The sequence below is a fragment of the Lingula anatina genome, unplaced genomic scaffold (assembly GCF_051362555.1).
Source record: "Lingula anatina isolate TDL-2025a unplaced genomic scaffold, LinAna3.0 unanchor82, whole genome shotgun sequence".
Taxonomy (NCBI): Eukaryota; Metazoa; Brachiopoda; class Lingulata; order Lingulida; family Lingulidae; genus Lingula; species Lingula anatina.
The window spans coordinates 1,429,929-1,447,469 of NW_028257603.1; the positions used below are offsets into that span (position 1 = coordinate 1,429,929).

A 17,541-nucleotide genomic window follows, 5' to 3' on the forward strand; every position below is an offset into this window, starting at 1 on the left:
GTGTAACTCTTTTACAGACAATAATTTGGAAAATATGGAGGTCCAAAACATCTCTTTTAATGGTTGTCGTATGACATAGAATAGACAATGTGTTTTTGTTTGCTTCTCTAGGAGCACTACCCACATGAATCACTGCATATTACATAATGCAGCAGCGCAACAAACCTGGTATTCAGTTAATTGGAAACGACACACCTGACTACACACTTCTCTATTCACATATCTTATATGAGATCGGACTTTTTTGAAAAAAAGAATGCATTTTTACTTAGGCATACCCTCGAAACTGAAATATTCCATATTAAATGTCAAGTCTATATATATATATATATATATATATATATATATATATATATATATATATATATATATATATATATATATATATATATTTTTTTTTTTTTTTTTTACCGCTTTTGAAACTTAATTTCAAGCAATACAATGATGGCAAAGATTACAAAAGCAAAAATACAATCTCTCACGAGAAGAATGTACTTCATGTTCTGACCTTTCATCAAACGAGAATGAAATTAATCTCATCGGATTTCAGAAACTGCATGACTAATCGCTTGCAATGATAATGTGAGGTCTGATTTTTTGATGTTTATTTCACCCTCAGGCTTTGAAGTCGAATTGCAACGGAATTAATATTATAGTTATAATACAAACACAACACAAGTACCACAGAAGAAGGGTACATTGACACTGCATTGGAGGCGGCGCTCTTGGAGTCCTGTAAATGGCTCGTTTGCGTAATGGTAATCGAACTTGGGTAAAATTGAATCATTACCGAAACACATTCCATACAGTATGTTCTGCGATATTACTTAATGGCCGCATTCATAACCTATTTATCAGCAGACATATAGGTCCGCGGATCAAATATGGCTAACCCACGTGAAAGCTTACCGCGTTATTCCCGCGGGGAATCTATTCAGTGTCTGTTAGGGGATTATGCTAGGTTAGTCTGCGGATCAGCATGTTCTGGATACCCCCCATGAGACATCACTTCCCTTGTACTAATTGATTCTATAAAAGTAGGTCAGTTTTGAAATAAGTATACTTTAACTTCGTCACAAAAATATGAATAGGCGTTGTTGTTGTGCACTGCTTTGTCTTGCAAGTCAAAACCCTCAGCAAACGGGTCTAATGGAGTATACAGGTTCTTGCGAACACTTTCACAGATCAAGAAACGATGCAGAGCAGATCATTATTTATTCTCTTTCTCTGAGGAAAATAAGTCGATATATAATATAACGTCAAGTTGCGATAAAGTAGTAAGCTTAAGTATTGACTTTTCATTAGGTGACATGTTTATATTTGCCATACATTATTGTCAGAGCACTATAATGATAGGGTTGACAAGGAAAGACAAAAAGTCTCTCTCTCTTTGCCCCCACTCCCTCTCTCTGTCTCTCTCTCTCTCTGTCTCTCTCTCTCTCTCTCCCTCGATATAAATGCTTTGTTCGTACATTTTGCTTTAGTTCGTGTGTCTTTTTCGTCATCTCGTAAACAATGTCTGAAAACTAACAAGCGCGCTTTTCACAGTATTAACGCCACGACGTCTGTGATTGGCTGAATCCAATTGCAAGCATTGACAAATGTGAGAGAAACGCGTATAACATCTACGCCAGCGACAGCCGTTATTCACCGCCGTTCAACCAACGCCTTCACAGTACACAGGGACTGCTCGACAACGACATCGCCAAACGGAGAAGAATAGTTTTTGACAGGTGGCGGAAACAAGCCAAGAAGAAACAAAAGAAGGTCGATTTGTTTTCTAAACTGACTGAAGCCAGAATTCCTAGTGACGCGTACCTGGCTATATTTTTACTCAGTATAATACCACATTGAATTAGAGGGTTTCTAGAGGTTTTTCAAGGATGTCTGACAGCAAAACCCCTGAATCACCAACAAAGGAACAAGTGGACAACAAGGTACGTGGGCCTTTGAACTATCTGAATGATTTTATAGATATCTTCTATTTCATCTTTTTGTTCTGAAAAAGTATTGTTTCGATTCCTTAAATCAAAAAGGGAATTGATTTTGAATCATTTGATATAAACTGTTTTCGTCAGTATGATTTTTTTTGGCTTTACCTGTCCATTTCTGATTGTGAGACTGATATGCAAGCGTGAACTAATTAGTTAATGTGGTGTTTGTTTGTTTTAATAGAAGGTGACATGCAAGTATAAAATGCCACTCGAATCATGTGCATTATTAGCATTATTAATTTCAGATATTCTAGTCGTTTCGGCAGTAATATTTGGAAAAGATTTTCAAAATACGCCCTTTATGAAGTATGTAGTGTTGCAAATTTCTTACATTGAAAAACATATGATTATTTAGCAGTCTGTACATCATCTTGCCTAAACAATTGCTCTTCCAATTTATCAATTCAAGGGATAACAACTCCTCGTTTTGAAAAACAAAAACGGATTTTCCTTGGGGTAAACGACGACTTTTACCATATTTACCATTTGGTTAATGAATCCGTTCCTTCATTCAAAATAAGCCCATTTTTTATCCTAAAAAGTTTGTTTTTTGTAATGATCTTTTAGAGATGATTACGGAGGTATACCTATCTATGAAGGTCCACGTGGTCTGATGGCAAGCACAGGTTCCAAAATAATGGCGATAACCGTTGTTTAGGTGGTAGTACGTACAATGTACAATAGAATTTATTTTATTTCCGTAAGTTGTTTTTAATCCATTTTGTATGAAATATGAATCTCATACCCACAGTTGTTATCCCTTCAAGGCAGATCGGGGTGTTTTCGTAATTAACCTTTTCACAATTTACTCCTCCGTTTTTTAAATATCTACAATATGCGCCATTATCTGTTTAATATTGGTGACAAACACGCAGTGCTAATTGTCTCAGTGCAAGAACTGCCATGTCACCAACAATCCCGGTATATGCATACGCTCTCTCGAGAGAGCATCAAGGAAGCGACATCCATTCTACTGCCGACAGGAATAGACACCGTCATGTTTTTCTTTATTGAAGACGTATTTTATGTTAACGCACAATTGACCAAGTAGAAACGCAAGTAGTTAGCTACGCTCCTTGCTATAATTTCCGGATGACAGTCTTTCCCGCTGTATCCATTGTGTATAATGACAAGATGTTTTTTCCCTACTTAATCCGGTGTCGGTCTCGCAAATTGAATAGGCTATATTATATTATATCACTGATCCAACAAGTGTGCGAGACACGAGTATGATAAGGTTAATTTATACTAGATTTATATAATTCATGGTTATGGAGAATGTTGCCCTTTACGTTTGAGGCATATGGCTGGAACCAGAACACACAGAGATAAATACATATAAACTGTGAAATAACAGTTACTGGCAGAAAATAATTCTGGAAATTAAGAAGGAAAGATGCCACATGATGAATGTAACAAAGTAGATTTGCGTAAAGGCCTTTAAACATTTGCCCTCATGCAATGTTTAAATCGTAACAGTTTCAAAAGAGATTTAATTTTTATTAATGAGGCCAGATGCGATCGAGACGCTGTGGCGAAATATCGAAAAACACAAAAAAGCTCAGTTTCTTTAAGAACCATTTTTACGGCTTCCAATCATGATCGAGATTGTGGTTTCGACTGAAGTGCCGTTCGGAATCTATTATTATAGTGCTGTCGGGTTAAAACAATTAGCAATGAACATGCTACAGTATTCAGCGAGCAAGCATCAGAGAAAACCCGGCAAATTGAGAGTTCGTTTTAAGGCCCCATTCCCATAGACACCGGCGGTCTACGTGGATCTACGTCGGATCCACCCAGCTTTGCGGGGGTTCTCGCTGACTGCAATCAGCTTCACTGAATGACACTCCTCCTCATTAGCGGGCGTTAAGTACACTATAGAATACAGAAAAACTGGTAATAAGATGAAGGGTGCCATCCAGTGTAGCTGATTGCACACAACGAGAGTCCCTTCAGAGATGGTAGATCCACGTAGGCCGATGGTGTCTATTGGAATGGGATCTAAGACTTTGGCAGGAAATCACTGCTGCCTAATCACACTGACAAATTTACTGCCAAACGAAACATTTATTTCACTATAATCTAAGACTAATAGCTGTCAAGCTCCAGTATTAAATGTTTAGTATAATTTGAATAAGGTAAGGGGTTTATCGACAACGTGACTGGAACAGGTTTGTTAAACCTGGCAGTAAATATGATTTAGTATATTTATATAAAAATTTTCATACGTAAGCTTTCACGATAATTTAAACAATCCGCAGTTCTCAATTAGTCTAGTGGTCCGTAATTTACTCATTTCTTGTCTTTCTTCCGTCTATTTTCTCTCTTTTCTTTAAATAACTTTCTTTGTATTCATCTCTTGACGTTTATTTCCCTCTTTTCGTTAGTTTTTAAAACTTCACGATCCTTATTTAATACAAATCTACTACAGGCTACATGTAGCACAAATACAGGTAGATAAGAAAAAAGCGTTCAGTTACAATATAGTGTACATGTATGATATGTAAATAATGAGACTCTACTTAGTCAGTTAGTTAGTAAGTTAGTTAGTTAGTAAGTTAGTTAGTAAGTAAGTTAGTTAGTTAGTTTATTCCCTAGTATTGTCTGGGCAAAGCGATACAATGTTAAGGATTATAAATAGGATTTGACCGACTGCGTACATTAAATATAAATAAGTTGTTTAAAAGGTTATCTTAAAGGTCTGCATTGAAAGTTGTGAAACAAACTCATTACCTTGAAATGGTCCACACATAAACCAATCCTACTTGGAGGCCTACGTAGAATTATTGACCACAAATACTCCATAAATGTTTAATTGCGTCTTGGATGCCTTTCTAAGAGGGCAAAATGCAATATTTTTTTTTTTTTTTACTTCGCGCAAAAAAACTTAATACTTAAAGACGCCTTCAATGCCAGCACTTTTCTAGCATTTGCATTCATCGGTGGACCCGAATAGATTTAATTAGCGAAATAAAGCCATGTCATAAACGTAAGTCTTCTGTAGAGAAAAAATACATAAACGTCCTGGAAATATAATATTTAGACAGAAAGAGCTCAAAAACAGGTTGAGAGATAATTCGTTTTGCAGTCGATTTGAGTATATCCAGGAAATCATTTTTGCTATATAACGATCGGAAAACCTTTGTGATCGTCGCACAACATTTGTGACTAAACCCACAGCAAAGTGTGTGCGCGTGTGTTTGTGTGTGTGTGTGTGGGGGGGGGGGGGAACTGGAATTGGAAAGAAACAAACGCCCCTCGATAAATAAATAAATAAATGAAAACATCTTTAATCAAAAACTGATCCTGATTCTATAAACATGTATATGTTTCGCGGTATAGACAGGACTTTATTCCTGTACAAGAACTCTCCTCCTGTGACATTTTGGCTGAAGGTCAACTGATAGTAAACATGCTGTATATTCACCTCCTCTGGCTTTGACATTTACAAAGTGTATACCCATACTTACTTTACACATACTAATTACTGTATACACACATACCAATATACACATTGATTGATTTGCGAAATGAGATTTAAGAATTTAAGACTAAGTATTTCGCTCATGGCATAGCAATTTTTGTCAGCTTTCAAATTGCTTTTTCGTGTTAGAAGTAAAAGCAATACCTAATTCAGTGTTATCTATCGCAATTCTCTGAAAAGAACGATTCAATTTTTTTAATTAAATCAAATGTAGTAAATTTAAATATGATTATTTCATTATGCACACATTAAGAATAATAACCATATCAAATACATTGTGTATGAGAGTGCGGGGTGAAAGCTTACCTTTTTAACCTCTGAAAGTTGTTTTTTCTGTGAAAATATAAAAAATAGATGCTGTGTATATATGTCCTTGTAACAGTGATATTTCCCGCTATGACAGGAACGGTAGTCCGCTAGGAACCGTAGTCCGTTCTCCATTACTTTGCACAGGTGACTTTCGTCCCATATACCAACCGCAATACTCCGACTAACCCTAACTGTACTTACTAATCATGTGGGAGTTCGGACGTCCATTACTAGGATTACCATTCCTGTCTCACCGGTTGACAGCTAGCAACCTTCATCTCCATCTGATGATTAGTATACTATAATACTGATTATAACAGGAGTCAATGACAAACTGATTCACTGGGGTGGATTGAAGCCGTATTCTGGGTCTTCCGGAAGTTTGTCAGATTTTCAAATTTACATGGTCGGGTATCCATTTTTTTCTGTCGGAGGACTGTCAAAAATGTAAGATGGATAAACAAAGATAATTTTTAAGATTGTCAGAAAATATATCTGGATCCGCCCCTGAATACATGTATCTTTTGAGTTCATACAATGGACATGGCATTTTTACATAATACAAATCTATTCGCCTCTATGGCTCTATTCCCATAGATTTTAGATCGATCTATCCCCGCGGGGAGTCTCACTAGATTACTTTCAGATAATCCGACTTAAATGTCCGTCCCGCCTACTACAAGCTGTAAGAGGGTAATTAACTTTCGTGTCCGCCCGGCTGACAGCTATTTAGCGTGAACCCCCAGGGAGTTAGTTCGATCTAAAGTAGGTCGATCTAATCTATGGAAATGGGGTGTAAGACTTAATACTTTACCCGTCAGAGCTATGATACCCAATATGCATAACTGTTAGCAAAATTAGAATTTTTAAACCTGTTCTCGAGTTTTAAAAAATTCAATTTCGGTCACTCCGGCATTGTAGATGGACACACTCACACACACACAGAAATAAAATAAGATAAATGATAAGAGCAAAAGCAAAAAAGAAAGAAATCAAATCCAAATAAATGAATAGAAATGAAAGATGGAGAGAGACTTTAATGCAGAAAGTAGCTTAGGTAATTTGTGATTTGAGCTCTTTGTTGTCAATCTGTGGCACGGAATGTCGTGTCGCATTTGTAAACAATTTTCTTTCTCACCATGGCTTCGTTGTTACTTCGTTTCTTCGCACTTGTCACGAAAATATCGACTTTCAACTGATTAGCTCGACAAGAAGCTTGGAGATTAGAGCCCCGATCATGGCAACACCGCCAGAATTATGAAAACAGTTTTGTTTTACATTCGATGAACAGGCGCCTTTATGCCAGGCATGCAGGTCTTTCTTTATCCTTGGCATTTCAAAACCTGTGCGGCATTCTGCCTGAACACGAAAAACATTTGCTTTCCTTTAACTTTGAGGTGGAAATTTATCAACTTCTCTTTTTGCTCTGTGATGTGTGTCGATCTGCTTATGGCAACCCGCCAGCAACAAGATTATTTATTTATACTGCCCTTCTGTCTCTCTCTCTTTCTCTTTTTCTCTCTCACGCATAAGCGTGCGCACACACACACACACACACACACACACACACACACACATATATATATATATATATATATATATATATATATATAGAGAGAGAGAGAGAGAGAGAGAGAGAGAGAGAGAGAGAGAGAGAGAGAAAGAGTCTCTCTATTTATTTCTCTTATCTAGTTATTATGGTTTTGCGTTTTTGCAAACAAAGCTCATAAGAAAATCTTGTTCCATAATTACCAAAACATCTCTTGATATCTTGAAGAGTTCAAGACGAGCACGTCAGCAAGCTAATAACTGCTGATAATTGGTCTGCAACGGATACTCAGATTTCACTTCACGCGATGACACGTGCTCTCGAGCTAGCGGATTCTGCATGTTGCTAATAGGGGCACGCAAAAGGTTCATATACATTTGTCACTCGGACAGAGGGATATTTTAACGTAATACCCTTATAGAGATGGGGGATCGCTTGCTTTTGTCTAGTTCTCGTTTTCCTCGTCAGGCCCGTAGCCAGCAATTTTTTTCTGAAAAAGTGGACCTTTTATCATGAATCCTTCTTGTACGTAGATAAAATTTTACCCAGAGGGGACCTTTCCCCAACAAAAAAGGGGGGGTCTTTCGAACCCCCCCCCCCCCCCTCTGCTACGGGCCTGCTCGTTATATTGATTATCAAAGAAGGGTGAGGGTATGTCATTAGTTAAGGGGGCGGGGTGGGGCATGTACTTGCTGCAACCTTCCCTCAGCTGGATAAAAGCACCCCAACCGCCAATTCCCCAACTGCCACCTCCGTTGTCCAAAACTGAAGTTCCTGTTCTTAACTATACACATTTGTGTGAGTCCTTCATTCCGTTCCCTTGCGCTGGTTAATTTCTTCAACATAAAGCGTCACCTTCAAACGATCACGTACATACGGTTGGATCAGGTTGTAACGTGATCGCTATAATGTCAATTTTATTCAGCTCACGATGCGTCACTAAAACCGCTTACGCCTGAGCAGAGAACGTTAAATATCATTGTCTTCCAGGAGGCAGAAGACAAGAAAGACAAAATGGCGTACGAAAATGATTCTGAGAAGGGAGATAATGAACCTGAAAAGTGTGAAAAGAACGAAAATGAGGAGAATGAAAAAAACGCCAAGAATGGAAGTATCAAAAGCAAGAAAAAAATCAAGACTGGTGAGTTTTTTTTTTCATTGAAAACCTGTTACTAAATAGATGCAAATCACATACACTTAAACAGATACTCCTGAATGGGAAAAAAACACTTAAAATGAGTAGAAGTAATATTTATAAATATATTCATACATTAAGGGAATACGAGCCATACACTCCAGTATGATGGCGACTCTCACTGCCATCTTTCTTATTTTATCTCTCTCTCTCTCTCTCTCTGGTAAATAACAAGATTTCACCGCAAACCAAGTTATTATTGTGTTTACTTTCTGTCAAAACCTACCTTATTTAATCTACCACTATTTTATTAGATTTTATTTCCGTATGTCAGGCTGTGGATATTACATTCAATCTGATGGTACTGCATTAACTACCGGAAAATAGTTGACGGTCTTTATTTTGTTTGTATGTCCGCCAGATTTTTTAATCACTGATCTTCCTTTAGACGGAGACGCGGAAGGTGGGAACAATGGCGAGTATACGGAGGAGGAGCTGGCCGAATTGGAAGCCATCGAGAAGGAAAATAAGAATGATTGTTACTACGTGCTGTTGGCGATTGTCTTGGGAATGGGGCTCTTTGGGGTGTTGGTTTATTTCTCTGGTGAGTGATATACATTATCTGTAAATTCTAGCACATATTTACACAGAGATTTACAAAAGGAGAGGAAGTAATGGTGTAAGTTTATATATATACACATATATACTGTTCAAATGACTTTCTTATCGAACTTTTTAAACTGTATACTGTAAATATATTTGGTGCCCAAACGTGATTTATAGAACGATCTTACATGCACGTATTTCTTTTCGTATCATAGGTATTTTTTTATCTTTTAGACTTCAACTTATTTGTGCAAACATACGAGTCCCGTTCATATACGTCCTGACAAATGCTGCTTATGAAACTGATTTCTTTCTGGTTTTTTTCTTATTTTTTCAGTTCAAAGCTTTTTCCTGGAGCAGAAGATACCTGCAGCAGGTTACAACGGTGTGTCTTCCCCTTTCTCTCTTTGTCTCTCTTAGTGTCCCTCTCTCTATCTCTCGTTCTCTCTCTCTCTCTCTTTCTCTCACTCTCTCTCTCTCTCTCTCTCTCTCTCTCTCTCTCTGTCACACACACACACACACACACACACACACACACACGTTACTTCCAATTAAAATGACCAAATAGGAGTAAAATTGACGCCTGGCCAATAAAATTTTGTATCCGTCATCAGTCCCTGGACACTTTCTGCCTTAGTCCCGCTGGACTTTGAACACTGGCGTATATACTACTGTTATTCCCTATCAACTCATCGTTGCTTTATCCTTAATTAAGCCTCTCTGTCGCCGCCTAACACTACCATGATACCGAATACCACTATCACCGACGCCAAGACGACTACGACTTCTACTACTACTACTACTGCGCCGGTGCCTGCTTTGTTCAACTCGCGTTTTGGGGGTAAGTTGACAGACTCAAGCGCACAAAAGGATTGCATAAGCTGAGAAAAAAACATAGACCTTCAACACATATAAAGAAAGTTTTTGGTCGCCTGTGGTACTTTAATTTACACGCTAACTAAAGGAAAACTAAGTTAGTCTGTTCATTGATTGCATTCAACGAGCATTCGGACTAGCTAGATTTATTGACAATAGATTTATTGGACATTAGATTTATTGTGAACGCATCCCTCATTTTAAACTTTACTGATAGGGAAAGTCATACGGTGTCGTGTAAAACGTCTGCTTTATTTCAGGTGATCGCTCAGCACTTACGAGGCAAGCATCACCCATGCGACTTGCACCTCAAGGTTAGTCAGTTTTCATTTTTTGAAGGCCCTGCGTTTTTTGTTTTTATATTCTATATATCTATTTGGCGAGCCCTATTTATCTGTTTCGCGGAAATCGATTGCTTCGATTACGGTACTAGTGCAATGTGAGCATTGTGTAATTGACTTATTACACTGGAAACAGTTCGGTTTTTTCTATTTGCGCGACGGTTCCTTGTGGCGTCTCTTGTTTCATCGAGGCATACAGTTATGATATACTTACCGTCACCACGGAAGGTTATGGACAGAAAATTATACCGTCAAAGAAAATGTCCGATATTGTGTGTTTATTTGCTAATTTCTATTTAAGAATAAATCGCACTAGCTTGTTTTGTTAGCAAGCAGTCAGACGAAGGCTCAACCTCAAATTTGTGTAGTTTGAAATTTGTTTTTTACCTGTAATACAAACAGGATGGAGTTTGGGCAGTAGATTCAGTAGATTCAGCTGTCCAACAGTTTGCAGTCAGAGGTCAATTCTTTTGCAGGTCTTCAGTAGAATCGGACCTTGATCTCTTTCTGATTTTGCAGATGACGTTGCCAGTGCATCTACAACTACCACCGCCGCCCCAACTACTGCCAGAGCACGTCAACCGGAAACAAGGATGCTGAGGAGATTGACACCATGTGAGTAGAATCTCTCTCTCTCTCTCTCTCTCTCGATATGCTTGGGACATTCATTTTTGATGCCCATGTATATTCTCTACCCTCTACCAGGGCCACAGATTGATTTTTTCACTAGATATTAACAGATATGTCTCTGGTTAAATAGATGGCTTATCTCTGTACTGTGACCCTGTGCTGAAATCTCAAGGATGATTACATGGCTGGTAACTGTTTGCATAACTACTCAGGCACTGTCATTTAGCAAGTCCCTGCCAAGTCCCCTTGACAGTAATCAAGACAGTTAATTGCTCATTTGTGACAACAAAAACAGACCTTTAGCAGACAGACAAGACAAGACAGGTTACGTAACAAGCTTTAATTACATTGGCGCGAAGCCCAGCTCTCACTGAGCTCCTGCAGAGCAGGTACAATGGCATCTGCGCGCGTGCAGATTTAATTGCTCCCATCTGACCAAACGTTACAGGGTCGCCTCAGCACAAATGTCCACAATAATAACTGCAGCCCTGCAGCCTAAATATTTTCCATCAGCAGCAGTACACGAACGTTTACTGTGTAAAGCGAATTATCCACCCACTTACGAACGCATGCACATGACATTATGGCGACATGCTTTGCTTTATTCACTGCGCCTTATGCATCTACATGGGCGGAGGAAATTGTAGAATAGAAGTGTAACTATAGTTACTTATGCTATTAAGCAATGATACAATCTGATTACTCATAAAATAATGGAGATATTTGTCTGAGCCCAAGTCAAAGTTACTTGTGAACTCCCTGTAGATACAGCACTGTTGTCTAGATATCTCTTTGTAAGGGCAATGTGCTAATGCAATCGGGGTTTCGTTCTTTTGGCATTTCGTAATAATGACAAACTTTTATCTATTGTCCCTTGGCCAAAGTTTGTATGGTGTTTTGAAAATATCTAGTATAATGTAGTTCGCAGGTCGTTGTAAGGGGGGCACTTTGTAAGAAAGTGATTTTCATCTTTAGTTTTGTCTTTGGGGCAAACCGAGGTAGGTTTTTTATCTTCCTGTTTCAATGTGGAGGTTATGCCCTCCATTCGAAACAACTTACTGTGTTTCTTTTTGCAGCATTCTTTAAAACATCCAGATATTCTTTTTTTGCGTGCATGTTTGAATTGATGGTTCTAAGTGAAGATTTTCCCGCAAATTCACTGTGCCAGTTTTGTATGATAATCTGTCCTCTGAAGATACTGAGGAATTTTACATGTGTTGTCTGGTTTGGACATACAATTCCAAATCCATTTCAAATGCGAGTTTCATGATGCCTTCACTGCATGAAAGGTTATTTCCTTTCATGTTTGATAACATTTGTGTTAAGAGCAATTTGAAATAATCGATTTCATCTAGAAATGCTTAAGTAAATTACTATCATCCAAGTGTAATATTTTAAGTACATGCATATGTGCACTCTGAACGGTAACTCTGTCACTCTGGAAGGCATTGATTGTTCTGTGTTGTTCTTTGTTTTCAGAATTTAGCGAAGTGTGACGTCGCAGTTCCAACACAAGATTTCACTGGAAAACTATGGCGACGAAATTGCGATCTAATACACTAGAGTTGTGTGATTCTTTATGTTATAGATGAAAAAAGAATAGACAAATTAAATATTTTGCTCAATAGGAGGTATCTTGTGAAAAAAAATAGAATGTTGATTTATAATTTTGGAGATAAACATGTTTTTTTTAATCCAAAGAGAGAAAGGTTAATTTTTTATCAGCATACTTTTTTCCGTTTTTGCAAATTTTTCCTTTACATTAGGTATTATTAATACAAAATATTATTACAATATTAAAATATTAATACAAAATACTTCAGTATGGAAAGGGAGATTAACCACATTATACAGTACAACATGTACGACATTTCCTGAATGATCTGGAGATTTGAAGTCAGGAACACTTTATCCTTAATACAAAATTCAAAAACTGAAAAGGAACCAACATAGACAACAAACCAGAAAGCAATTTAATTTTACTTCTCTACTTTTGATTTTAAGTGAAATTTAAGGTTTTGTCTTGTTTTAAACTTATGCGATTTGATAGCTATTCGCACATATATATGCATATATATTTATTTATGTATACGGATTTCAGAGAAACAGTCATATAAGATTCTTTAAGAGATATCATGCACGTAAAACCTTTATGTATTAAAAACAATCTTAACACCTTTCTGTAAATCACCAAGTAAATCATCATATATATATATGATAAGTCTTTGTCCCATTTTTACTTTTTCATTTTTAGCTTTCAAGTAAAATTTATCAGGCTTCGTCTCCAAAAGATAGTGACCCAAAGGTTAGACAAACGGGTTTATAGGTAGTTATTTTGTCAACTGTACTGAATATGATATATCTTGGTGATTAACAGAAACGTGTTTGAATGACAGGGGAACTTTTAAAGAAAATGCAAAATTAATATTCAATCGGCATCTTGTGTCTTACATATTTTATAATTTTTGCGTTAAGATTGTTGAGGGGAGGGATTTAGAAGTACTCATTTCCTTTAAAATATTTTTACTCGGTTCGTTTTTAGCGCACTGCAGTAGTAAAGATGCTTTGTAGATTAGATATTGTCTTCAGTTGTACTGATAGGAAAGCAACCGGTTCTTAGTAACGTATAAACTCGCTTATTCTAGTGTGATACTTATTTCGAATGAGACTTGATAAATCCAGATCCTCTCTAAATCAATGGCACTAAAACCTTCATATAAAGCCGGTTGTTTGGACAAGAATATAAAAAAAAAATGACTTAGGATTTAAAATTCTGAATGAGTGGGTTCTTGGTTACTTAATGTGTAAACTAAATCATTGATTTGAGTATGACACTAAAATCAGTGTGAAAATTTATAGCTATAGTAGTGTGAAAACGTATCAAATGTGCACACAGACAGAAACTAATACACACGCGCGCAGGTACGATCTGCAATGTTTTTACTTTGTAATTATAACCTCTATAATTTTCCACGAAGTTGAATGTTAAAATTAGTTTGAGGGGGTGAAATGAGTCAAAACTATGTGATAGCTGCCTAAATCATCACTGAAATGTCTGTCAACGTGCAATAATAACACAGCTATTCGTGAAGCACTTACCGCACAAAATGCTGTATTATATCTAACCTATATTTCATATTCGGAATTATGTTGTTTCATAAATTTTTTTTTAAATTTTTTTAATCGAAAGGGATACATGAAGATTTTTTAAGAATGGCGTCATTTGCTTTCATTTGGTGAGATTCATGTTAAGGGCAGAACACGCAAAGACGACCGGGAGTGACCGGTAGCATTATATTTGTTGTCTTCTGAGATGATGCAAAGCGCTAGTAGGGCAGAAAAGACCTTGTCAACAATGCATTTCTGACAGAGTTCTTCTGAAAGTGAGGCATAATGACGTCATTGTGAAATCTCTGGCAGATATACATAATACTGAGGTGGATTGATCCAACTGTGATGGGGATTCTCCCTAAGTGCACTCAATGTAATCGGTTTCAATGTCCGCCACGCCTCCTCGGGCTGCTAGGGGGTAAGTAAGCCGAACGCACACACAAATGAATTACCCGCTAGCCACCAAGGAGATGTGTCAAATAATTAAGCTGATTACACTGAATGCAATTAGTGATAATTCCCTGCAGAGTTGGATCGATCCAGCTGGTGCAAAGTTTGAATTTGAACGCGGTCTATCTATCAATCTAGATGTATTTCTAACCCTCAGAACCCCCTGGCAACGGGCCTGTCTACTATGTCTTGGGTATAAGTATCTATACAATCAGTAGACATTAATTCATTAGGTAGTGCATGCCCATTCAATGGCAACCTATTTCACAGTTATGAAAACATGTCCTCGTATTATGAGTATTAAAAGTAAGAATAGTGATAACAATGTAGCGTAAAGAGCTCCCATCTATAAATGTGTGAAAATGAATCTGATAACAGCATAGTGAGATTAAGAGTCTCTTCTACTAGATATATAAGGTTCTTAAGAAAGAGAGGAAACCATTGCTATAGACATGGCAAGAATAAAGATAGAATTTCGGATATAGACGACAGTCTTATAAAAGTCACATTAATCAACACGCGTAAGAACTAAGGTAGCCTTGGCAACGGTTGTCATTGGTTCCGATGGGTTATTATCTAAAACGTAGAAGAAGTAGGTGAACATTCTCCTATTGTGATGTGCAGCAAATGTTCCTGGAGTTGAAAATTATCTTTTTAGCTGACATTGTCAGGAAAAGAATGCAAACCCAAACGTCACGCCAGACACGCTTAAGAATGTAAAAAAGACGCTTTGGGTTTAAGCACAAACAATGGCCGCGCTCGTTTGTGTTCTGATGTTACACTGTATCGTGGGTTACGATGCTTGCTCTGCGTAACACTACGTTATAAAACTGGGGAAAAATTCTGTGAAATAGTAGAGGACTGTGTCCTAAGTCCATACATACATTCATTGGTATTCTTGGAGCATTTCGTGCTGCTCTCGGTTACATTAATTCAACCTACTAGTCGAATTAAGAGTGCCAGGGGGAATTTAGCCAAGATAAACTACGTGTACTTATGGGGAACAAGTGACATGTCTATAGCGTGGTTTGTTCTATCATTTTATTAAAGTATGATATATCTATATATATATCTATATCTATATTTGATTTTTAATGTATTTGGATGGTATTTTGTTACATGTAGTAAGTAGTTAACACTTGAGCTCAGCAATGTAACTATTGATCCTGCCTACTGATTTTGCCAATAATTCTATACAGGTAACACAATGCTTTAAATTGCGGTGACTTTCAACATATAGGAAGGCTTGTTTCCATACGAATGCACACCGTACGTAATAAGCTGATAATTAGCTCTACTCGTTTTAACCATATATTTGTAGTCTATATGCAGAAAACTAGTGTTCATTTTATTTGCCTTCAGTAACAATTGAGAACATAAGTGAAAAATAGCTTTCTTTACTTCATTTGGTCTTGCGAATATCAATAGCTACGTTTATCAAGGGCGAAGCCAAGTTTAAAGCAATACCGCCCAGTGCGTATTAAGAGATAGGATTAAGGTTTGACTAATCACGGATGAAAAGGTCATACACATTAATAAACTGCAACATCGCAAAAAAGAGAAGAAAAAAATTAATGTCGTGCACACAGAGATTAAGAAGGAAGTATTTATTATATTTGATCGAAACCCAAGTAAACTCTGCTCACCTTTGTAGCGTGATGCGTCGACCACAGAATCATGTTTTTTTAATCATTTGAATAGGAATTTGAACAAGTGAAACAGAGGTTAAAAAAGTGGGCGATTTATTTCCTTCGCAAGCCTTTTTTTGCCTTATCCATCTTGTGTTTCATGTCGCAGATGCCGTTCCCGATTTGTATGATAGCAATGTGAGATTTCCTGTTTCGAAATGTTTGAGTACTTATATTAAGGGATAGTTCGTCGGAATTTTTGGCATCTAACATCCGACTTTGTTCAAGTTTCCGTCGTGAAAATGAGCTTTAACTCCTTTAACACATTAATGTTGGGCTAGGCCGCTGATCTCAAAAAATAGATTTGACTATTTTTTAGTCTAAAATCCTTGAACTTTCCTTTAAAGCGCCTTGTTTGCCCTCTGCGCCACTGCTATAGCCTGGCCTTCATGTTAAAATACCTCGCAAGACTTCCTCTTCGGCCAGTACTGTTAACTGTTAAATATTGTTAATGATGTATTGTTATTATGGGTATTGTTATCAGATCTGTCTTATTGTAATAAAGTGCGTGTATTTATTGTTACTTATTTGTCATTGCTTATTGTCAGTTAATTACGATGACGAAATGCAACGTTAATACACCCGACAGCACCTGTGTTCCTAACCTAAAATATAGCCATAATTGAGAAAACGATTGCTTCATCTGTAGGCTTAAACTGATAACTGGCACCAAGAACAAATCATGTCTAATCATGGAGTAGAAATGCTAAATAAATGTGTGTGTGTGTGTGTGTGTGTGTGTGTGTGTGTTAGAGAGAGAGAGAGAGAGAGAGAGAGAGAGAGAGAGAGAGAGAGAGAGAGAGAGAGAATGGAGAATGAAAGAGAGAGGGAGAGAGGGAGAGTGTTAAAAGGATAGCTCGTCCTTGTTCCTGAAAACAGACATGCAATAAGAGACGACGACATGCGACACTTGTTGGAAAAAGGCCCCAATTATCAGCTTATTAACCAGATACATGTTGCTTAAAATGCACAGATTGCGGCGACAATCCATAGCTGTTAACAATTATGAAATACGAAGGGTTTCATGTGTCGCAATAAATACCTTCGAGTTAAAAGGCTTCGTCGAGATATTAACTTTGTCGTAGGAGAGAGAGAAAGACAGGGAGATCAAGTAACTTATTTACGACATTTTCAAATCCAAATAGAAAGAAGAAGACGATTCTGTCGTCGTCGAAAATAATCAACATCCAACGCGCTTAGTTGTCGTGTTAGGGTCTATTCCCACAACTTTAGATCGATCTATCACCGAGGGGAGTCTCACCAGACTACCGTAAGATAATCCCCCTTAAGTGTCCGACCCCGCCCACTACAAGCCGTAAGGGGCAATTAACTTTCGTGTCCGCCCGGCTGACAGCTATTCAGCGCGAA

The 17,541-nt window shown here is 37.5% G+C and overlaps 1 protein-coding gene across 1 annotated transcript; it reads left to right on the forward strand.

Annotated features, from left to right (window-relative positions):
- The first annotated feature begins 1,634 nt into the window (after positions 1–1,634).
- LOC106158130 (uncharacterized) lies at positions 1,635–16,690 on the forward strand. Its single transcript, XM_086998632.1, has 8 exons — positions 1,635–1,937; positions 8,327–8,477; positions 8,920–9,075; positions 9,415–9,462; positions 9,793–9,918; positions 10,214–10,267; positions 10,814–10,909; positions 12,404–16,690. Coding segments are annotated over exons 1-8 (687 nt in total). The 5' UTR covers positions 1,635–1,883; the 3' UTR covers positions 12,406–16,690.
- Positions 16,691–17,541: the final 851 nt, after the last annotated feature.

Excerpts from the sequence above, each read along its gene's own strand:
- LOC106158130 (XM_086998632.1), top strand. The coding sequence starts at position 1,884 with ATGTCTGACAGCAAAACCCCTGAATCACCAACAAAGGAACAAGTGGAC. Across the intron at positions 1,938-8,326 it reads AGGAACAAGTGGACAACAAG|GAGGCAGAAGACAAGAAAGA; the intron begins GTACGTGGGCCT and ends ATTGTCTTCCAG. Across the intron at positions 8,478-8,919 it reads CAAGAAAAAAATCAAGACTG|ACGGAGACGCGGAAGGTGGG; the intron begins GTGAGTTTTTTT and ends ATCTTCCTTTAG.